The sequence below is a fragment of the Plectropomus leopardus genome, chromosome 15, assembly GCF_026936395.1.
Source record: "Plectropomus leopardus strain MGB_pleo_1.0 chromosome 15, ASM2693639v1, whole genome shotgun sequence".
NCBI classification, from domain to species: Eukaryota; Metazoa; Chordata; class Actinopteri; order Perciformes; family Serranidae; genus Plectropomus; species Plectropomus leopardus.
This window is the reverse complement of record NC_142190.1, coordinates 10583887-10608809: the sequence shown is the minus strand read 5'-3', so window position 1 is coordinate 10608809 and position 24923 is coordinate 10583887. Positions and strand designations below refer to the sequence as shown.

At 38.2% G+C, this 24923-nt stretch overlaps 1 protein-coding gene across 3 annotated transcripts; it reads right to left on the bottom strand.

Moving 5' to 3' along the window:
• Window positions 1–24920, bottom strand: usp28 (ubiquitin specific peptidase 28). Of its 3 annotated transcripts, none has more exons than XM_042498690.2 (26): window positions 24763–24920; window positions 21803–21880; window positions 20821–20941; window positions 20393–20480; window positions 19298–19460; window positions 16329–16415; window positions 15993–16130; window positions 15702–15769; window positions 15531–15607; window positions 15296–15444; window positions 15063–15190; window positions 14802–14897; window positions 14547–14720; window positions 13464–13663; window positions 11922–11992; window positions 11416–11644; window positions 10300–10635; window positions 10040–10176; window positions 8710–8991; window positions 7426–7521; window positions 6468–6646; window positions 5937–6015; window positions 4444–4523; window positions 3833–3956; window positions 2336–2534; window positions 1–1685 (listed from the first exon to the last, which is right to left on the bottom strand). In XM_042498690.2, exons 1-26 carry the CDS (start codon window positions 24805–24807, stop codon window positions 1510–1512), a joined length of 3600 nt encoding a protein of 1199 aa, XP_042354624.1. In that variant the 5' UTR covers window positions 24808–24920; the 3' UTR covers window positions 1–1509. The 3 variants fall into 3 exon arrangements, with proteins under 3 accessions (XP_042354624.1, XP_042354626.1, XP_042354625.1); XM_042498692.2 differs by having other exon boundaries at window positions 10040–10173; XM_042498691.2 differs by having other exon boundaries at window positions 21803–21877; window positions 24763–24919.
• Window positions 24921–24923: the final 3 nt, after the last annotated feature.

Below are 24923 nucleotides of genomic sequence, written 5' to 3'. Positions count from 1 at the left end.
TAAACAGAGTTTAAACCATTTATTGAGTATCATCACAGAGTGCAGAGTGAAAAAGCAGTGTGAAATCAGCAACCAGAAATGGTAGACTCACTCCATGTTGCTGGCCTGAAAATCCTAATTAGGAGGATTCATTCATGATGCTGCTTTATATCTAGGATGCCAGTAAATAAAGGATTTTATTTATTTTCCATGTCTTTCCTTTCAAAGGTTTTACATGATTAACAAAGAGCCCTTCAAAGGGGGAGAAAAGGCACATCTGTTGAGCAAGGTGCTGTCCAACAGGGCTCTGTCAAACTTCAACAAAGAAGAGTTGCTGCTAATAGTTCCAGTGCTCAGAGTTGTGCCCTGCCAAAATATTTTTATGCATAATATTAATGTGGCTATCTTCTTCTAGCTTTATCTACATGTGAAATTTCCTGTTCTGGAAAAATACAAAGTAATATAAAACATTTATTTAAAAAAGCATTTTTTTTTTTTTACCGTGCAATAAAAGTCTTTTTTTTCTTTTTCTTTTTTTTAGCCCTGTATGAAGGCCTTATTGTGCGTTCACACTGCCTAACAACACAACAAATCCTACCGATCCAGTCTAGTGACAGTTATATCATCACCAGTATTTCAACAAATTTGCCAGCCAATAAAACATGTCAATACCTGAAATCTGATTGTGTGTGGATCAGAGTTTCAAGCTTTCCTCTTCTCCTACTGATGACATCTTGTTTGTTCAGCTGATGAAAAGCTAGTTACAGGCACACAACTATACAAACTTTTACACTTCTCTCTGCAGTTTTTAGGTAAAATATCACTACATAGTACCAGCACTGGGCATGACGGTAAGTAATATGCTCTTTGAAGTTGGTACCAAAATATTAAATCTGTAAGCTAATGTTTTTATTGTTCATGTTTTATTTGCCTATTCGAATTTCCAATTGGTCAGGTGATGTCAGGCTACCAGAATGAGGCAGAAAGTCTAAAACATGTTTTTACCTGATCTGGTTAACAAATAACTGCTGTCAGTTCTGTGGGTCGTGGGAGAAAAACAATTATGTTCTGCCTCTTTCACATAACCTGCTGCTACTCTGAGGCCATTACGATTTTTAAGAACTGCCGGTATTTTTTTCCAGCAAAATGGGGGATGCTGAAGATGGTGGACAGTCAGAGGGAATTCATGAAAGCAGCTAGGAAGGATACAGAGAATGCATTTTGATTATGCAGTGAACTTTCAATCCTGTTGAAGATTTTTCCAGAGGGAAATGAAATGTCTTGATAATGTTACAGTGAGCACAAATCCATGTGACAGTCCTGCCCCACCCCCATCTACCCCTAAAGACTGTTTATAGTTTGCTATGTTAAACCTTTAAAATAATATAAATGTGCAATGCTAAAAAAGCAGGTAAAATAAAATACATAATTTGGCTTATTGAAAACGTCTCAACCCCACAACTAACAGTCAAGTTGTTTGCAAGTTGGACGCACGATTCAAGGAAGCTGTAAGGGATTTCTTTGAGGGCTTTACTTTACAATGACTATCGAGGTGCTGTGAATGGACTCCATGACAGCAGCCAGGCGACTGCACAGGTCGTGGGCCTGGTTGACATGCACTTTGGGAGGGTCTTTAAGAACTATTGTTTCAGCCGAACCGTCCAGAACCCGAGGCAGAAACTCACCCAGCTTCACCTGCAGTGAGGCTGAAAACAAAGGAAGAGCAGTAAGAATGGGGATTTTATTTTAGCACATTTAAGTCACTGTTTGTTAGTGTTAGTATCAGTGGAGGTCCTAATTTTCCTGCTCTACTATTGCACAGAAGATAGTGCATGCTTCCAGCAGGAGGCAAGGAAGAAGGCTGCTAGAGAGCATGCATGGATATATTAAAAAAAAACATTTTACATGTTCTAAAAATTACATTTGATGTAGATGCATGCAACATGCTCATTAAGCCTAGGGATACACACAATTTGTTTTGTTGAGAAACACTGAATGTAAGCACCAGAATAAACCATACAAATGACTGGATAAATGAGACTTGGATTGTACTGTGTGAGAGTTTGTAAAGAGATATTTTGATATAGTTTTGCTGTTAAGCGTGGACCCCTATGAATTTAATTCATCAAGAATTTTCTGTTTTTGGATTCTCTGTTCACTATGGAGGCATGGGGGGAAAAACGTTTTCTTCACAAATCCAATGTAACAAAGGCTGAGTAATTAACATACAAATGGTCATCTGGGCGTGAAATATTCCTTTAAGTAAGTTTAAATGTTTAGGTGAGAATTATTAAAGCGTTTTTTTCAAATGCAAAATTCAACACATGCAAAAAAGTGTTAATTCAAGTAATCTTACCATCCATGTCCTGGCCCAGGCAGCAGCACCAGTGACTGCGGATGCTCTCCATGGCGTCTCGATCTTCTTGAGATAAAGCTGCATCCCTGCTCATCAGATGAAGGCAGGGGATGACGGCTTCGTCCATGACGGCGATGCCCTCCTCCACACTGGTCTCCTCACCACTGCAGAAAAGCTTTGAAGCTCTTTCATTCAATGCCTGTGTTGTGGATGTTTGGAGGGGAAGGATGGAGAAAGCTACTGTTACAAGGTTTTCTCTGTATACATTATGTTATGTGTTTGTCAAGATACCAAATCAGTGCTCATAATGCATTGCAGGGAATCACACATACAGATTCACACATGTATCTATACGCACATCTTGGTGCATTGAAATCTTAATCGGATTAGTTTACCTCATACTGAGTGGATATTATGTTTATGTGTTGGTAAATCTTAATACATACATTTGTAAGTTAGTGATAAAAATCTAATATTCTTCATCACCTTTATTATAACTTAACACCAGGCTTAAAAGGTGTGAGTCACTGCCCTCTCTGGTTGAAAGTTTCAAGCCGAATGGCGGTGGTTGGATGTGATTCGAAGTGGGCACCTGTTGCACCTTCATCTACAACTAATCGTGTTGTCATGTGTTCAGAGTACACCTGCACATCACTTCAGCAAGGGGATTAGAGAACCCAATGGTGGTCACCAAAAATAGAAATTTCAGGGGCTGTTAAATGTCTCTAGATAAAAAGTTTGCATTAATGTTACACAACTGAAGACTACAGAATTACTGACCATGAGTTATGTGGTATAAAAACAATTGTAACACATTATCCATTTTGGAGCTGTTCTCACATAAAATGAGCTTCATCATCAGGTGAAGTATGCTCAGTTTTAATGGGATTCTGGACATTCAAATTTCCTTTTTCTCCTGAACATGTCTTGTTCATGTTGGCTTGAAGGCTAAAGTTCATGTGATATGATCAAAAGCTCCAGAACAGCCACTACAGTGGAATCCGTTTGGGTTTTTTTCTCACCTTCTGCTTCCAGGGTCAATACTGAACTTTGAACCTCCACACCATAGTCATTATTTTAAACACAACAACACAAAATTTGCATTGCATTGTATATACTTTTCATACTGTAAGTATGACTTAAAGTCAGCTATAAAACATTTGTCCTGTTAGAGACACCACTTAAATTTACTCTGTGTATAATTTTAAGTATATTTATGTATGTGCAGCGACGTGTTCCAGACTAAAATATTTCAGCAACAGTTGACCGAATGTCATAAAATGTCTCATGGACACAAATAGTTCCCAGATGATGAATGGCATGATTCCGATACTCCTAAAATTTCCCTTTTATGGAGGCCAAAATCTCTACTTGCATAAAAGAAATATCAAATCACAAGAGCAAGCTGTCTTTAAAGTTATATTTGTTCATTAAGCTTATGCTTCACAATAATGTACAGTCAACACACACACTGACTGTAAGAGCTGCCTTACTCACAGTGAGACATTTCCTCCTGTAATTGGCAATAAGAGACTTTTCCATGCCACGTTTCTCTCCATTCTTTAGCAGACTGGTGTTGGTCTCGTATGCATGAGCCAGGAAGATCAATGCCTCCCGCATCCTGCAGCACAAACACAAGGCGACAGTCACCATATCATTCTCTATAACAACTGAGTCCCACTTTTGACGATAAATAAAGAAGTATTTACGATTTTACTTGGAGCCCTCAAGCCTCTCGAGCTTTTTAACAAAATATTAGTGCTGCATATCTTTTCTTATGAAACAATGCCACCATCAAAAGATGCATTTTTTCCATCCTGTTTTTCATACTGCACAAGCTGAACTTCCTCACTCTTAAAGTCTTGTTATTCTCATGCACAGTGTCAGAAAATGATTAACTATGTTTATTTGTTTATAGTTGTATCTTTTTTCTCTATATTGTAAGTATAGAATGATTATTGTGACATTGTGAAACTTTTGTTATTAAGTTTCAAGAAATGTTTAGGTGTGACACACAGATGAACACAAACAAAAAGATTGCTATTGATCCGCAGAAGTGATCTGACACACGCTGGCCAGTGCTGTAGTGGTGAACACCTGACACCTACTTCCCGTGCTGGTAGTGCTCCAGTCCAGTCAGCAGGTAGACAAACACCGTTCTGAACAGCCTGTAGTCATCATGCCACTGCTGCGAGAAAACACAGGACAACCAACAAATGCTTTAGTCGCTGTTTGTGCTGTTTTTTAAAATGTCTGATCAGGTTTCTGCCACTTAACAGTCACTAAATACAGCCGTTATTTCGTCCTCAGTTGTTATTTGGTTAGTTTGTCATTCCATTTCTCTCCTCTCTCACAGGATAAATCTGCTGATATTCTATATTTTTCTTCAACAATTCTCTTTTGATGAAAATCAACATTGCCTTGGTCCGTCTCTCAATACTTTCCAATTTCCCAAACTTGTCAGTGGCTCTCAGTCTCAAGTCATCTGGTTTCTGCTGACGTTGATGTCAATAGTTTACTTTCGAAAAGAAGCTCAGGAATTTCTAAACACAGCTGGTTATTGTAGTTTTAGCAAATGTTACTCAAACAGGAGGTAGGTACTATTTTCAGCTGGTGTATGTGGGATAGGTGGTCATACTAAAGTGGATTTTCACTTTTGTCCAATCCCACTCCCACAAGAAAGACCTGCTGTCCCCCTCCAATCATGAAAGAATGACTCTTGTCTCATCCCATTCCCATAAAGCAAGAAAATAGCATTTATCCATAATAGAACAGAATATTTATATAATAAAACTGACTTTTTGTGATTATGATCCCAGTCTCACCTGCCCCGGTTGACTATATGTCCTGTCTCATCCAAGTCCCATGATGAATGGTGGAAATGACTCCATACCCACTGGAGAATAATAAAACTTTCTAAAAAAATCCTGCAAGAATCCCACAGGGTCCCAGGAATTCTAAGAAAAAAATGTCTACCGTGGGACCGACTCAAAACAAACTACAGTGGCCTTGTTCAGCAAAAAGAGGGAACGAGTCATCCAGTTCAACAGTGTGGCTCATTAATGTGTTTTCTAGGAAACAAATGAGCTCCACGGCACTGAGGAATAAACCATTTCTGGCTTAGATTACATTGACAGTACTTTTTAGAGGCATCAATCCATTGTTGGTTTTGGCTTTTTCATAGGATTTGACAATGAGAAAAACATTGAATATCACCAGACTTATACTTTCAATAAGTGACAAGTCTGATGTTAAGTTTCTATTATATTCTAGTGCATAAAACCTTTGGCACCATGGACATCAAATGTTTTTTGTAAGCTACTATTCAGTTGCCAGCACCTCATATTCTGTCTGTACTGTGTATCTTCGCTATTTCAGTCCAGTCCATTTTCAAAAATATCTGTCACAAAATTACTTTTCATGTCTATTTCTACATATTAATGGTCAGCATGTTGTCCCTGAACGTAAAGCAATTAAAAGACAGCAGAGACAGATATATTTCCATTGAAATAATTACAAAATGGGACAGATAAACTCCAAACAGCCTATTAATCAGTCAATGTCCAAAAAGGCAGAGGACAGACCATCTGTAAGACAGTACCAAGTACTCATCCATATCCATGTCCTCGGGTTTGATGAGGCGCAGCTTGGCTCGGGCTTCCCTCATGATACTGATGGCCCTGCATGTGCAGAAATGACATGTGTATGCTTTTAATTCACAACAGTGTTGAAACAGAACCTTCACACCATGCTGCAGGTCTCCACTCTAGACACTAGATGGCATAACAAGCATGCTTTACAGTCAACTGTATGTCTTGGTCTGTGAAATGCTGCTACTCTGAGTGGAGCCACATTCAGATTTTATCTCACTTACTTCTGCTATGTGTAAATATTGTACAATATATACACAACCTACTACACAGACATCTCCCAAATATTATCTGTTTTCTGACAAAGCAATTCATCTTGTCCCTGAATTCCTTCAGCCTCACAACTTGCTCTGATCTAATGTGTTATAATATCCATATAATGTCAAACAGAGGCTTCTCATTGATCTTTGGATTTGTGATCCATTTTTTCAGTATTAGTTTCATACTCATCGAATGTCCACTTGTCTTTTATCTGTGTGTACCTTTCATCAAAGCTGAGGTTGCGGTCAGTAAACTGCTCCAGCAGTGTCCTCTCAACAATGCGATTGGGTGCCTTATTCTGGAAGAAGTAGACGAGAGCGTGCTGCAGACGAGGGTCCTCCTGGGGTGTGGTCTCCTCCTGGGAGAGCTCATACAAGCGTGAATACTCCTCATGGAAAGCCTGAAGGAGCAGTGGGAGATGTATCTTAGTTTTAATTATATTTAAATTTGCTGATATGCTCATTGTGGGCAAACACGTAAAAGCGCTAGAAAAATTTCATGTGATGTAACCTTGTAACCAACAGTGACTGACACACCTCAGACTGACTTGAACAAAAGCTGAGTATGTTGTAAGAGTTTTGATGCTAACAGAGTAAAGGCTGGTAGACATAAAAATAAAAATAAAATCTCATCAAAACTACATAAAAACAAGTAAATCATTTGTATCTACTCAAGTATCTCCTCACAAGGAGAAAAACTTTCTTTTTTGTTACAAAGACAGCGGCACACCATTTGCAATATTTGCTGTGTTTCAGAGTATTTTATGATTTTAGGATTTTATGCATCAAAGACAAGGTTAAAGCACTCGTCTTGTTATTGATCTGACCTTCTTACATTTAGAATAATTAATAAAAAAAATAGTGTCATCATCATTTATAGAAAGAAATCTTTATAAAGTTTCTGATTGTTAATACAGTGTATGTTCTGTGCTGATGAATGATGAATGATGAATGATGAATATCCTTAAGAGATTAACTTTTATTCAAGTAGTCAGGTACCTCATTACACTTTTATTATTTTGTCCTGATTCTAATAAATACATTGGAAAGAAATATCTTATTTAATGTAGCAATGTAAAGATTTTATGTTGGCTGGCAAATCTATCTGAAAAAGTAACATTATTTAATTATTTTATCAACGTGAGACGCGAGGATCTCTAACATCCCTGAAAGACTGTACCTTGATGAGACCAGCCTCGGGGCCTTCCTTATCAAAAATTTGTCTGGCCTTGGCTATGGCGAGAATGACGCCCTGCATAGCTGGAGTCAGCATCATCTGGGAAATGACACAGCAATGAAGAGGAGAAATAAAAAAGACTAAAAACACCAACTGGGCAGCAAACAGTCTGACAATTAAAGCTGCTCATCATGTCTGTGTAAAGATCCTGCACAGTTTAGGTTTGCACCACACTCCTACACACTGAGATGTTGTAAATCTATAATGGAAAATGTCAGTTAAGTAAGAATTTAAAAATGACTAACAGCGACATTCAAATGTGTCCCAAAAAAGCAGTGAAATAGCAGTGGGTAGAATAAAATCACACACTTGTAGGTTTTCATTACAATATCTGTGTCTGAGTGGTCAAGCTCAGAAAAACCTGAGGACAACCTTCGCTAAATTTTGACTATTTATCAGTCAAGTGGAGTCATAAATCTAAGCGCCATCCCAGAAGAATTAGGAAGGATAAATCCTTTCTTTATTTTAGGAATATTGCACTCTTTTTTTGATTGAGGTCCTTTTCTGTACTTTACTTTTTACATATTACATCACAGAGCAAACAGAGGAAAAAAAGAAATAATAACTTTACCAATACCCCAACCCATGCCAGACCTTAATATATATCTATTATACACAGCCACATACCCATAAAAGGATATACATAACAAATAAATTATAATGATGTCATGCTGTCATCTTCCATATCCCCAATGTGGCTCAAAAAGGCTGCCAAAATTGTATAAAATTTCCAGGTATACCCTCTGCCAGTACATCTAATCTTCTCCAGTTTAAGATGGTACATGACTTCTCTGATCCAATGACTATATGTTGGTGTAATAGGAACTTTTCATTAAACAAAATCAGTCTCCTGGCCAGAAGAGGACAAGGGGCCAGCATGCTAATGTCCTACTGGGAGGGACGTCTTGGGGCCACACCAAACAGTGAAATAAATGAAAATGGCTCCACTGTTTATTCAAATATTTTAGAGAAGATGTCAAACATGTGTCAGGCCTTGGACATGTTCAAAGTATGTCCAACAGAGAGGTTATAATCTTAGACTTAATCTTCTGACTTTAATGCAGACAGTGTAAGATTTTAAATTGAATAACAGCATGCCTAAGACATTCTTCTATGGCATTTATCCCCAAACTTCAACCAGTTTAAATTATAATCTGGGGCATTACTTGAAGTGCAGCTATGTGGTATTAGCTGCTTAATTCATATTACATTATGACACATACTTACCTCTTCATTGTATCCATCAGCATCAGCTCTCACCATAATCCTGCCCACATTGGGGATCTCCACTTCTGAGACCTCATTCTCAGGCTGTCGCTGTCTTGCTGGAACCTCCTGCTGCTGCTCCTCCTCATTCTCCTGCTTTGTTTCATGTTCAGGAGCTTCTTTGGAAGCCTCTGGCTCACCTTCAGCTTGAGGGCCGCCGCCTGCCGCCTGTGTGTCGTCCTTCTCCACATCGAGGTCAGATGGTGCCTGGTCACTAGGCTCTGCTTCAGTGTCAGCAGGAGTCTGGCAGAGAAAAATTTAACAAGAATCACATTAATCTAAAAGAGCCTACAAATAACTGTCTCCCACTGCCTCCCCAAATCTAAACTGCCATATTCCTCTAAAGCTTTTGCTTTTGTTTTCTGTTCTTGTATATCTTGTATATGTTCTTTTCATACAAGTGTTTTTCAGTATTTTGTATTCTCTGTTTTGCATTTGTATTTGTTTTATTTTAGAATTTCATGTGAAGTGTCAATGAAAACCAAGAAAAGCACCATATAAGATCTATCTATCTATCTATCTATTATTATTATTATTATTATCATCATTATCATTCCAACAGATATCTATATAGCTATTTAAGCTGTTTAGCGCTTTTCACAATGCTCCTACACTAATCAGCACATCTGTATGCATTGTAAACACCTGTCTCGCAAACAGTATAGATCTGAAAATATTTAGCAGCATGTGTTTTGCTATTTTTACACCAACACCCCCCTCAAGTCTGATGGTCAACAAATTAGCTCAGAGTGTGTGAAATTCAAAATGGCTACTTGTATCCAGTGAAAGGTTGATCTTATTATATAAAGTCAGGTGGATCAGCAGAGAGACTGTTGCTAAATGCATTCAAAAAACATTTAGGAAGTAATATTTACTTACATGTGACAAATCAATATGTCAGTGAAGCTCCGGATAATACAACAGAAGTGTCAATTTTTAAAGTTATTATGTTTACTAACACCAAAAGTGTTATGATGGTGACTTTTCATTTGTTTGTGGTATTGTATTGGACTGCATATGTAATATTTTGACCACAACAAGATGATATGCCTCCAAAAAAGCCACTGTCTATTAAACTTATAAGTCGATAGCAGCAATTACAACTAACCTTTATTTTATCTGTGAATTACTTGACACCCCACCTGACATTAAACCCAGATTTCCATCACCATGCTAAGCGGTGGAATGGGATCCTTGACCCAGATGTAAACCTTTATTTATGTGGCCTGGAATTTCTGACCCATATTCCACAGAGGGGGAGCGGGTGGCTGGGGGATCTGGACTTGCCCACCTGACTCTGAAGCTCCGTCTCAGCTGAAGTGGAGCTCTGGCTCGGCTCCACGGTGTCAGTGACAGTGGCACTGCTGGTGTCGTCTGGCTGGCAGCCGGGGCTCTGTGGCGGTGGTGGTGACGTTGAGTCTGATTCTTCTGGGGTCAAAAGAAAAAAAAAAACGAGAGGAGAAAAGACAGGCTGTGAGTGAGATACATGACGAAAAGTACTGTTTACAGTTTATTTAATTAATTTCCTTTTCTGTTGTCACCACTACAGACCTTTAGTTTTCTCTCTGGGCTCTGGCTCCAGATCTTTCTCTGCTTCTGGGTCTGGTTGTGGCTCTGAAGAAGCTTCCTGGTCTGGCTCTTCAGTGGTTGGTCCTGACTGGGGTGCTGGCTCAACTGGTGTTTGCTGTATGATGTCTGGACGGGGGTTTGGGGGCTCTGCAGAGACTGTAGACTCTCCCTGTGGGGCTGCGGTCTGGCAGAACTGCTCTTCCCATTCGCTGAGCTCCTGCTGGAACCAGCGGTTATCTTCATGGACATAGCGTCTGAGGACAGGTGGCAGGGAGTCCATGCCATGCAGCACCTGGCCTGTCTCATCATCTGTGTCCTCTGTGTATGTAGGGGTAGTGTCAGTTAACAGACTCACAGAAAAAGCCACTTGTTGATCTAATCTGCACATATTATAATTGTAAATGACAGTACAACTGACAATACAAATAATTAATTGGTCTTCTTCAAATGAGTAACTAAATATTTACAATATATATAAGACAGGTGTCAAGATTAGCGACACATTTTAGAGATCAAGAGAAAATATTGCTAAAAGTTTAGCCTTCTGCCAACTGGACTGTTTAACATTTTTAACCATTGATACACAGGAGGTCTTTGCTTTTACTGTTCTACTTTATAACAATATAGAACAGTCTGCCTCTCAATCTCAGTTAAACTGAGTGGGAGTTACGTTTAAAAAAACTTGAAATATTTCTTTATATAATCTATAATTTCTATAACTTATAGGGACTTTCTGTTACATTATCATGTATTGCTTTTATGCCCCTCTGCATTGCTAATGCACAAATGTACCATTGTTGTTCTGTCTCAGTAAAGTCTGCTGCTGCTGACACGATTGCCAGTATTTGACAGATCCTGTTGCTGCTGGAGTCAAGACTTGTTTACCGAACAAAGTACTTGCTTTACAAACAGGTGCCCAGTCCAGGTTTAAACCCTTATTCTCCCTTTGGGAGAGTCTGTGCACACCAATGTTCACTAGTATTTTTTTGTTCCTCTTTGCTGTGATTCCACTGCAATAGTCTAAAATACCCTCTAGGATTATTCCAGGTTTATCAAATCAAATAAAATCATATCACTGAAAAACACGCAGAAATATACCTGTAATAAGGTGGGGTAGCCTGTCATCGATATACATCAGGCAGTAGGCACTGGCATTGGTCATGCCCCCAAATGAGTCTCGCTCCAGCTCCTCCCATGATGATTCAGTGATGCTTATATCATTGTACTTCATCCAGCGCTGGTTGGCATGGTCGTAGATGTAGGCCCAGTAATGGCCTGCTGATGCCTGGCCTTCATGGACGAGCACTGCGTGCAATCTGTAGGGTGCCTACATAGGCAGGGTGGAAGAGACATCATTGAATCCCAACAGTATAAAAACACCGACACCATATATTTGACAGTGCAACTTTTAAATCCACTGCAGCATAACATTCATCTGATTGGTTCTAATTTGTGCTCTGTTCTGTTTACATTACATTATTTTCTGTTTCTCCAGAGATCAATAACGTGTTATCTAATCTCAGACGATGCTTTCTACAGCTGTAGATGTAAAACGTGATTGAATTGCTGTTTGTCAGAGTGAATTAGGTGAGTGTAAATCTTACCTGGCAGAGACTGTTGTCTGAGTACATGCCCTCCAGTGTCTGAGTGAGCCTGTCAATGCTGGCCTTTAGCTCTTGAAAACACAAGCAAACACAAAAAACAAAGCAACAAACACAGACAGATAACAGAAATTAATACATTACACCTACAGCAAAGTGAAAATTAATTTCCATTACGATTTTTATTCTTTTATCTTTTATTTGCCTCATAATGACACAGTTTCAGAAAACTGGGTTCAATTCAAAAGAATATGACTCAACAATTCACACTGATTATAATCTATTGCCTGGGACAGACAGGAGTCATAGTCAGCTGAGATACTGGGTTCTTTTTCAGTGCAGGTGCGCAGCTCTGTGATAATGAAGTGGTATTTCCCAAGATGCTCTGTGGCTCTTTCTTTAATTATACCAGTTATATATATTCATATGCCAGGAAATTTGGCACGATCAAGAGGAGGAAGAAGTGCAGCAACAAAATGTGCCTTTGGGAAGTCATGGACTACAATTTTAGGGTCAAAACTGATCTCTTTCTGCACCATCTGCCTTTAACAATTTGTCATTTCTGAAAAAAAAAAAAAAAAAAACCTTCTTAGTGTGTAACACATAGAAGAAAAGGAATATATTACGCTATCATGAAATTATCTATTTGGTTTACCAACAGAAGTAGGAAATATCTAGCATTTTGACTGGTTATCTGAGCGAGTTTGTGTTTCTTAATCTGCATGTAAGATTCCACTGCTTGGACTCCCATTATGACAATTAAGAAAAGTTATTTATTTAATTATTTGACAAGAAATTGCCACCAATTATTTTTGAGTTTTTATCTTTTTCCAAGGTCAGAAAAAAACATGTCAAAGCACTTTTAAGACTTTCGAAAGATTAAAGTCAATTTTCCACCACTTAAGGCCTGTTTTTAGATGAATGAATTCAATACCTTTTAAGACTTTTTGAGGATACGCAGGAATCCTGCTGTTCTGCTCTTCATCTCTCTGCAGCATTTAAGTGTCTCTCAGCTCAATGTTTTGGTTTTATAGCCCACATGTTTTCTATTTTGGGTAACTCTCAGCATACTCATACAGCCACTGCAGGCGGCCATTTTCAGCAAAAACTGATAAGGCCACTGTACTGTGCACTACCTGCCCAACACAAAACAACAGACAAAGTTCACAAATAACTAGATGGCCATTCAGATAGCAAAGACCTCTGCCAAAGCCAAATGCTCTATCTCTCAATGTTAACAAAAGCTTTTAAATTGTCTATTTGCTCTGATCCACTCCAAAATTGAACAGGTTCTGCCTTGGTCCATGCAACACCCTTCGACCAAGTTTCATGAAAACTGGGCTGGTAGTCTTTCTGTAATCCTGCTGACAAACCAACCAAAACAACAAATGGAAACGATTACATGACTTCCTTGGCAGAGGAAACTAGCAAACACAGCGGAGCATACAGCAGCTAAACAGCCCGAAACAGAGACAATAGCACATCAAGACTTGCATAAGCCTGTGTTAAAAGCAACATAATCAAAGTCAGTTTTCACTTGCATACCATTTATGTCATTCTCTACTTCGGTCCTCCAACGCTGCAGGCAGGTCTTGACAAAGTGCAGCTCTTCTTCAGTGATGCTGTGGGGGGCTGGGTGTGGTGGGCGGTCAATGGGGTGTCTGCACTGGGTGAATGGTTTGTATATGGGGGTCCGCTGGCAACTAGAAACCAGGCCCTCCGATGAATCTGTATCTCCAGGTTCACTGAAGGAAGCAAGAAAAGTATCAAAGACAGGTCTATATGTTTATATTTTTTAAAGTTCAGTACATGAAATGATTATGGCGTAAGTAAATATTCTTTTTCAGCTCTAATTTCTGTAAACAAATGTTATTCTTCTCAAGCACAAGGGACTTAATATTAGTGAAACAAGATGTAATGAATGTTTTTTCCCAAATCAATTCAATTACCAGTATCAACAGCGCAGCAACTGAAGGACACATTAGGTACTTGAATAACATGCTGTTCATTTTAAAAACCTGTAGAATTTTTTTAAAATCTGCCTTGTTTGTGATCAGGGGCCACTGCCTTGTAAAGTCTCTGCTCTAGGGGTCGACCAATATTGTTTTTTTAGAGCCAATACCAATACAGATTATTAGCACTTAATTAGACCGAGAACCAATATTTGGAACCAATATGCATTTACAATAACAATGAAAATATTTCTGTCAAAATTCAGATTTTGGAATACAATAAACTCCAACACAAAACTTTGTTCAAATGCCTTTAGCAATGTTTAGTCAAAACAAAACTTTCAAAATCATATACAGCAAGTTCCCAGCAACTTTTGTTATAATAAAGTTCAGGGGAAAATTAAAATAAAAAAATGAATACAAGAAAAATAGCTCCCTTGGGTTTTACAAAGTAAAAGTCCCTCCCATGCTGATACTTTCTTTGCATGTCTTGCAGACTGCCTTCCCTGGTGTTGGTTGAGTGTAATATGCACACTTTTTCATCAATTAATTTTTATCAGTGATCATTAAAATAAAATGCTGATACAAATTATCAGCAAAATGCCAAATATCAGCACCGATAATCGGCCAGGTCGATAATCTGTCGACCCTTACTCTGGTTCTCTGTGTACTCAACCTGTCGTCTTTGGAGATGGGTTCACTGAGGGGGTGGCTTGCAGGGTTTGGAGAAACTGGTCTCAGATCTTCAGCAGGGGAAACATTTGAAGGCTTGGTTGTAGCGAACTCCAACACAAACTGCAGCATGTCAGCCAGAGGATACTTTGCAGGTCCTGAGCCATAGTTTTTGTAGCTGTGAATAAAAGCAGGACACAATTAGTAAAACATTTTTTTCCCCAAAAAGTGGCAAGGTTTTAAAGTTGAGGTGACTTACCACTCAAGTTTCTGCTGAAGGGCTGCAAGTTGCTCCTTGAGTTTCTTCACTTCTACTCTCCTCTCATGGGTCTGTTCTATGTTTTTGTGAAGATATCTGTACACAGAAAAAGTCCCCAAATATTTGTTAAAACATTTAAATAGACAAATAACAGCCTTGATTTTTTTTTGTTCCTACTGAAGAAGCTTCTTGTATCATGTCGGAACAACTGAAACTAAATCAATGTGCACATCATGATAGTGTTGTCTGTACAAAGCTCACCTGTCCATATAAATGATTTGTGAGAACTCCAGTTTCTTGTGTATCTTTTCAGGACGACCGAGCTGGGTGTTGAATTCAAATCTAGACAGTTCAAATGTCAGGACAGGTGGTAACTTTTTGAACCATCTCTGCAACCAAGAGAAAATACAACTGTGATAGCAAAGCATCAAAATGTACAAATGGTAAAAATACCTTATAGTGTAGAAATTCTGTCAGTTGATGAAATTATTCACCTCACGGCCAGATGTGGCGCTGTGATCTGAATGCAGTGACTCAATCTCCCTCTCAACCATAGCACCTTCTAGACATTCGTCCAGGTTGTTGAAGCCGTTGACTTGCAGGGGGTACTGGCCAAACTGCTCGATGTTACACAACGTCTTACCTAAGCAGAGTCACATACGTGTGAGTAATTGAGAACAGCATTAATTTTGTTTGTCATTGTGACAATAACTCTGACAAAACTCATACCCTCGTGTCTTCTTTCTGTCACAAAGGTGCCATAGAAAAGCTGGACCATGGGGTTTTGTTGTTTGTCTTCTCCATTACTGAAAATAGAGCATGACAACATACTTATGTTATTTAGAAAACAAAAAGAAAAGAAGAACTCATGCATGTGGATGACAACAATATATATCTTACTCATTGGCAGCCAGCTGAAATGCATCCTCTAGCCAGTCAAGCAGTTTGTGGGAAAATTCACTGACATCCTGAAATAAAGACATTAGAAGAAAAGAATGTGCAAACACGCTTTATGTATTGGTTTTGGGTATAAAATAAAATAAACTTTGTAGTTGTAAGGAGGTAGGGTTGAAGTATAAATACAGTCAAAAGTTCATACAGTTAGTTTGACAAAAATAAATAAATAAACCTAAGTTCCATTTTTCTAAACTAAGTTAACATTTTTGCCAAAAGACCAATAAAGTTTTGTACCTGTTGGGCCTCACTGGTCCTGAAAGCGTCTCGCAGTAACTCCACTGCCGCAGAGGGATCCACAAATCTGCGAGTTGAGCCCAACATGAGGGCAAACAGACAGCGCAGCTCCTGCATGAAAGCTATGTTCCTCTTGTCCTTTAAACACGAGCTCAGAGTCAAACTTCAACCCTGTTAAACTTTATCACACAGTCGCTACGTTCTTATCAACAGGAAATCCCAACAGCTTGTTTTCCTCTCTTGTAGATGTTTTAATTTGACATTTTGAGATAAAAAAAATAACCTGAATGAACGAAAATATGACAACAATTGTGCTGGTGACAGTAGCTTACTCACAGAATGGCTCTTACACTTCTCCAGTATTTGCTCAGACAGATGGTAGTTGAGAACCAGCCTCCTGAACACAGGCAGGTGGAACAGTGACTGTGAAAAAACAACAAAATAAAGGACCATGAATGCAGTGCTCCAGTCAAGATCAGATGTGGTAGAAAACCAGCAAAGCAGATCATGATTACAGTGGTTGTGCTTTGTAGTGGTGGTCTAAGTACAAAAGAAGTTGAAAACAGAGCATTCAGGAAGTTCTAAAGCCTAAGATTTTCACTCTCAGGGATTACATTTACACACAACTGTGTCATTATTTGACAATTTGGGTACACTTGATATGAATCTCTTGAACTGTAACATTATGTATGACAGAAAATAAGGAAAAGAATGATAGGTTCCATTTAAGATGCTTCAAACTGTCTGCAAGTGAGTGGGAGGCACCCGTTAATCTACTGTGCAATAAATTTGTGAATGCTTTAAGTTACTATGCTTTCTGGAAATACAAGGTTTGTGAGATAAATTCACTGTTATCTCAGCCTTTAGATAGTTTTGAGAAGCAGGACTTGGGCTGAACATTTTGGGCACATTCAACTAATCAGACATCTTTGTGAAATTCATATTACTGCAAATTTTGTAAGTTTAAAAAAAATGATCCTAAAGAAAAGTTGGATGGGTTTTCGAGTAGTTTCAATAAAATCAAAGTTTTCATTGAGGATGTATTATCACACATTAGGCGAAGTGAAGTCACTCAGCTGTGGTGGTTTCCACTTTTTCAGTTACTACCGGAATGCCAAATAATTCAAAACTGGCTCCAAGTGATGAAATAAATAAATAAAATATTATTAACGAAGTAGATACTCGTGTCTCAGTAACTTTGAAAAAATGTGTTGAAAAACAATTTCCTAAATTTTCTGATATTTTACTCCTTGATTTTACAAATAATACTCAATCACACAAACCACACTGCTTTGTTATAAGATACCTGTGATTCTCATGATAAACTTAATGCATTAACACGGGTCAGTTACTCTTATGTGTCATGTGTGGTTGGGAGTGGAGCTCTGAGCACTTCTGAATATCTTGATCTATATTTCCATTTCAGTAGGAAATTCAATTACGGCTTATCTCAGTTTTACTGTAATTTATACCACAAAGGATAATAGAGGGAATATGAGCCGGCAACTGAATCATGTGGTCACTCTGCCTCAATCTGATAGCATAATTACTTTTTAAGGCGAGACTGCTTTATCAAGAGTCGGGCTCTGTTGGATCTACAACAATCGCTTCAAATTAACAAACAGTATCGACACCAGCAAAAATATAAACAAAAGGGTATCATCTGAACGGCATTAGTATTCCAACAACGCTGCCTCATTTTCCCATTTCTATTCCCTGATAATAACCCCTGTCCTTTGGGGGTTTTACTTCTACATCGATGCAGGAACATATCTGAGTTCAACAGAGACAAACAATTACTGTCTCCTTTCTGTCCATTTCAAGCTCATACTAGGAAGTCTACTGCTGGCTCCATCATTGCAGCAGTAACTATTTAATTATCCACACAGCCTGTGCATCTCAATGTGAGTGAGGGCTCCAGTTTCTGTCGAGCCACCTGATAGGCCTGACTAAAACCAGTCTGGAATGGACTTGTAATGGAATTAGCAGCTCAAAGACATACTGTACACTGACATTTAGGAAAAACACAGTTTTCTTTTCTTCATAATATTTTTAAAAACTCTATAAGGATGGTATAATCAGTAAAAAGGTGAGAGAGAGGGGAGATCTCACTGCTAATGGGGAATACATTTTTTCAACCAGATTACAGAAAACGTAAACGTCATTAACCACATGTTCATTCATTTTAAACAGGTGTTAAATACTTTAGTTTATTGCTTGTTAAGACATTATCATGATAATTTTTAACCACAATTAAGTATAATTTGTGTACAAATCATAATTTTGTTAATGAAATATTGCAGCTAAGTATAAGGTAAGTAAATATAACTAGCATATGTGTAGTCCCGTAAAAAAGTAAAGCTACATCTAACGATTATTTTCATTGTCCATTTTTACCTTTTTTCTTAAAAAATTACTTAAACGATCAAATATTTAATTTTTCTGATGAATAATTTAATAGTTGACAACTAATTAATCATTGCAGCTCTAGTGAAGAGGTACGTTTAATGCAGAAATGTGGTTATTAAAGTTGATCAATACAGATCTCACAAACTCACTATTTAATGTTTTTTAAGTCTTAGCATTTATAAAATTGAATTTAAGACATTTGAAGACTCTCTTAGGACCTGCAGACATCCTGATAAACTGGTAAAAAAAAAACTATCAAAACTACTTTAGAGATTGTTAAAAGCCAAGAACAAACACTTGCTGACTGACTCTAAGGTGTGACACCTCTGACAGACTAAAGTTAGAAATCTTGGAAGGGAAACTCCAAGTCTATAAACGTTTGTTTAGCCAAGTGAGAGAGCTATTTTAAGTTTTAGCAGCTAAGGAGATACTGCTAGAACAGGTGGACACTGAGAAGGAGCTTGGCGAACTTAAATGACAATATGATTAGTGTGTGCTGTGCAGCTTTATTATGAATACTTTTATTAAGGTAATATACATTTAATCTTTCTATATTGTGTGCCTTTTTTATCTTAATGTTTTTTGTTTTAACAACTGTACATACTGTTATTTTAGGATGCCTTTTAACATAAGACAAGGGACTACTGCTGAAAATTAGCTTTCCAGCTAACTCGGGTGCATTTACATTTGTTTAAATGTGGATTAATGTACACTGTCCCTTTTTAAATAAATACATTTGAAATAAATTACAAATTACAAGAATACCTGTCCCACATTTCAGGACACTAAAACTATATGAAAACAAAAAGGAAAGCAAGAAAACAGATGTTGCTGTATCAGTTTGTGTCAAAACATCCTCATCACTTTGATGTAACTGCTCGCACGCTGATTCCCACCTGAATGACGGCACTGAACCAGCAGGTGTTGCCAACATTGCGAATGCCCACGGGCCAGTCGTCCTGACGGATCCAGTCTGCAGGGCTGCACATCTCATTCTGGACTTCACATCTCTTCCTCTTCATTCTCGCTGCGTTCTCCTCTGCACTGGCCTCCAGAGCCCTGCAGAACATCAAGTTATCCATCTGAAAGCAATGAACTGACGACTCTATTAAACACAGCTTGACTTAGTTAGACTCCCTGTCTTGTTTATAGGCTCAATAATAAGTAATAAGTTAAAGGTAAAATCCCCTAAAATCTCTCAGGAAACACAAACTGTGCTGCAAAACAGAATCAACTGCCTGGTATGCCAATTTTATAATAAAAATATAAATACACTGACGTTAGCAGGTAAAGATTAAAGTGTTATTACACTGGCATTTTCACTTTGGCAAAAAACACAAAGTGCAGCTGATGTGGATGTCAGTAGCTTTGCAGGTATTTGATAATAAACCAGAGTATTTAACAAATTGAACTTTTGTTAACATATTTTACTCTTTACCATAAAGGTCAACCTCATGGTGGCGCTAGAAGAAAAATCAGGGTATCACCAAAGTCAGTTACATTCATTGTCTGGGAACCAGTAAGGCCTTAATTTGTGTGCCAATCCATCCACAACTACTGAGATACTGATTAAAAATTTTTAACTGCAGGTGAAATTTGATGGCAGTTCACTGGCAATACATCCTAATAGATGACAAGATATTTCATCCTCTATCTGGTGGACCAACTGAACAAGTTAACGACAGTGCCAAACCAAAAGCCAGGCCACTAGTGTGACTAAAATGTAAGTGCACTTACGATAGCGGTACATTTTAATCAATTTTCATCTAAACAAGAGTCTCCGAAAACTGTTCCTTTGTGTGTTTTTCGTTTAGCATGGGCTGTCAGATGGAGGCAGTTACCTTTGTTGACTGTCTTAGCTTCATAATAATCTTGCAAATAATCTTGATGATGATTTTGGCAGTTTGTGAGAAAGTCAGCAGTAAATTAGAAAAAAACCCCACAGTAAGCAGTATCAAAGAAGCCTGTATAAAAAGCAGGTTCTCTTGTACCTGTTAAATTCTCTCTCCTCTTCTTGGGCATTGTGGGACTCCTGCAGGCTGAGCTCGATGGCCGTCTGCAGTTCATCTTTTTGAAGTCCTGAAGAACCAAACAGACAAAAATGTGTCAACAAGGTCGCGAAATTCTAGTTAAAACAGTTTTATATTCAATTTTACCAACATATTAGGAATAACAGATTGCATAGCTCTTAATCTGTGAAGAAAATTGGGTTGCCTTTGGTTCAGACATGTGCTATATAAATACATGTGCCTTGCTTTGATCTGAGCATTTATATCCTGTGCTGGACATGATATGCTGTCAACCACATGTCACTTTGCACTTTTATGTGATCATATTTTATATCTGAAATATTAAAAAATTTAACAATTAAGTGAATGCAGTCACAATTTTGTGCATGCTTGTTTTGTCCCCATTGTACCTTTCTGGCCCTCCCAGGCCTCTGCAGAGGTCCCTGACTCCTGTGGTTCTCCAGGATCCTGAACCTCTGCAGTCTGGGTGGTCAGCAGTCCAACGGCATGTCCAATGTCACCCTGACTGGCCTTAAAAAGAGAGAACAAGGAAAAGATAATGTCAGATATTCTGGATGTTATTAGTGTCTGCAGAAGATGTAGCAATACAGTAAAACAAAATAAACAAATATGAAATGCATGGAAATAAAGACAGAGCAAACTGTGTTAAAGGAACATAAAAAATCCCCTTCTGTGTTTGAAACCAGCAGCAGACAAACATTTCTAATTTTGTAAGAACTCTGAGAGCATGTGCCCCTCCCGAACCTGTGAGCTCCTGCTGTTTCTCTGTCTGCCCCTGGTACAACAGGTTGGATGATGCCTGCACCGCAGTCAGCCAGACTGTTTAGTGTACTGTTTGTCAATTATCACTTTTATGAGGTTCCTATTAACTCAGGCTCCTAGGGATTTTTCCTTTGCAGTCGTGTTTCAAAAAATAAGCAGTGTGCTGGGGTGGAAACTTGGCACCCTGGGGGTGCTTTTAATGTAATCAAAGAGTGTTCCTTTAACATTAATTACATGAGAACAGCAAGGGCTATGTTTTTTAGCCAACTAGCAGCATGGCTCTAGGGATAGATTCCCATGAGATTTTGTACACACATTTTTGTTCTCTACAGGATGAATTGTAATTTTACATCTCTCTAAACCCTTTCACGCTTATAACAAACCTTATGACAAACCTTATGCATGTAAGTCACAAGAGACCCCTGACTTTTGCAATTACTTTATTATTATCAAGTGTTCAGTATTTGGAAAATCACAATGCTGTGTTTATGTTACACTTCCTTTATGAAGTCCATGCTCTGGCTTGCATTTTGGCAAAATAACCAAGTGCTACAAACAGGGAAGACAACGTCAATGAGTAAAATTTGAGGACGACTTTTTAGGTCTTACATTCAAGGCTCTGTAGAGAATCTGTGGGTCCTGGATGCCAGTGATCTCCCTCAGCTGGTTGATCAGGATTTCACTCTGCTGATGGAAAGGATTGCCCAAACAGAAAACAATAGTCATGTCAACATGTCGTATGCCACACATTGTTTGGGTTGGTGGTGTAATCTAACAAATTATATTTCCTGATGAGTATCTGGACTTTACTAGAGTTTTTATATTTCGGTCAACTTTCAGTTGTGCTCTAGATTTCCTAAAGAAAATGTATACTTTCTTTCTGATACATTTCCCCTGAGAATTGTTGTCACTTTGTAATTACAATATTAAAAGGTTTGGCAAATCAGTGGTGCTAGCTTGCATGTGAGATCAAAGGTTTATCACATAAGGTTGTATGCAAACAAGTGCTCTGAAAACCACAGTTAATTCCACTTGGCGATAATACCCACTTCATAATAAGAGCAGAAAATGGCATTATGATTATAATGTTTCGAGGAGATAAAGATTTGTGACAGGTAACTGCGTGGTAACTGTTCCACTGTACTGTGTCAGACCTGGAGGTCAAAGGTTTTCTTTAAGTCCTTTGAGCTGTGAAGAAAACCTTGTTTTACTTTAGGTTGCATGTCCGCTCCAACATTAAGGTTGTGTACTTGTTATGAAGAAATAAACGGAATAATTCTCAGTTCTCTGCCCCTTTGCTTTTTAATTAATGACATTGACTTGCACTTTTACTTTAGTTTTGATGCATAAATAGAGTAAATATAAGACACTTATTACTTATTCACATAATATTCTAAAATGTAACTTTAACTTCTACCAAACTCACTCGTTTAAATCTGTACTTTTACTCAAGTGTGGCCTAGAGGTACTTCATCCACCACTGGTGTGGGTTAGTGACATACCCGCATTCGACTGATCAAAGTGACAAAACTGGGCCACAAGTGAGCCTTATACTGAGTACAGTATGTGGCACCTGAGGATAACGGCTTATAAGTGTGTCACTTTTAGCCTCTGACCGAGCTGGTCAAACACTCATGGGGTATATATGGAGCTGAAGGACAAATGTCCACATGCCGACATTGTCATGCCTATAGGAGGTCCACATGTTGGCTGGGTCAGGACAATGGCGCAATGAAACAAGGCCAGATTGGCTTCAATAAGCAGCATTAAGGGAATAGTTTGACATTTTGAAGATGTGCTTACATTGTTTCTTACTGAGACTTTGATGAGAGGATTAATCTAATCTCTCTGCAGCATATATGACGACCAAATGAGAGAGAAGCCAAAGGAGACTCCAGGAAGTTACTCATCTCAGCCAAGAAATATACTGGCGTGTGACTTTCCACGCACTTTTTGGCACAGAGTGGTTAAACTAACAAAATATAACATGTTATTTAGTGGCTTTAGAGGTGCTGGTAGGCAGAATGTTGGAGGGCAGGTAGAGTCAGATTGGCTGTTTGTCATAGTTTCCAGTCTTTCTACAAACTAAGCTAACTGGCTAATCGTGGTAACTTCATATTTACTATACTGGCAAATTAAGTGTGTTTCCCAAATTATTAACCTGTTCTTTTAATTCCTCTTATTACAGATTTGAAAGTTTAAGTACAAATTGTCACATTGTGTTTAAAAATTGTTTCCTTGGTGCTGACAAATTACTGAAGCCTACCTTTAAGCTAGACTTGAACATTGTGGGAAATGTATTGAGCCAACTAATTGTGTGCCAAATCGCCAACATACCAAAATCACATTATCCACATTTAGACTGGTGGACAAAAATTCTCAAAGGTTGTTATGTATTTTGACCTCATAAACATGAAAAAGAAATAACATAACTCTGCTAAGTGAGAAGCGCTATATATAAAGCCTTCTAACCCAACAGCAGGTGGACATGTCAGGGTATCTCTCTCACACATGCATAAACACACACACACACACACACACACACACACACACACACACAGGAAGCCAAGAGCAAGTTGACCAGACTTATATGGAGACCAGGGGGCTATCTGAGACCCTCTTGGTTAGCCTCTATTTTAGGCTACTGACATGGATAGCACAGGCTTCTGTTTATCATTCCACTCACCATGCCACCAGACATGAGTGACAAAGGCACTGGGTGTCTCTCTCTTTCTCACACACACCTCCTATGCCAATACCAAATAGAAAACAGAGGCAAATAAACAGAATAACAACACCACATAAGTTCTACTGTTGGTAAACCCTTATCTCTTTTGTACATATTATCATTAGAAGCGTGGCTCAATATACTGTCTGCTGGAATAGTTCATTAGAAAGCCCTATTGATAAAGCAACAGACTGCAGAGCCAGATACTGGTTTAAGTGCTAATGTTACACTCAAAAATAATCTAGTTAACTTTTTAATTATGAGAATTCAAATAAAAAAAATAAATTAAATCTTTTACACCCTGTATCTGTAGGCTATATAATTGATTATAGCAGTAATAAGTCCTGTGTCATATGAGACTAGCAACTGACAACATCAGATTAAAATGTGAAAATTTTGTTTATTAAGAAACTTTTTGCCATAGTGCCATATTACCATATTAACTCGAATAGTTGCCTCTATTTTTTAACCAACTTAAAGTAATTTAGCGAGCCAATATGCAGTTAGCAAAAAATCAACGCTTTTACAAATATAGCTATATTTAACTGGTAGCTAGCTAATAAGGCACATCTGAATTATGAATTTTATTAAAATACGAGCAGTTTGCTTCATTTTTGTATGCCGAATTCAAGAGTCTTTTCTGAACAATATGATAATGTTTGATATTTTTTTCTGCATATTGTTAAAAGGAAATTATGGTAAAAGTAACTTTAAAACGCAGTATTTTTAGTAGAAGTTTGGGCTTCGCACAGCAGAGGGGTTAGTGTTAGTTTCTCGGGCATTCCGATACAAACATGTCACTTGTTACGTTAATAACGGTTCCATCATCCTTTGCGCTCACCGAGTTTGTTGAGTTTTCTCCATTTTCAGTCTGTTCACCTCTCATTGCAGATAAAAAAGTGAATTTCTTCCTGTTTTCAACAAACGCTTTTAGCCCTGACTCCGAGTCACACCAACTCCATCTGTCAAACGCCGAGAGCGACCGGCCAGCTGCGCGCGCTC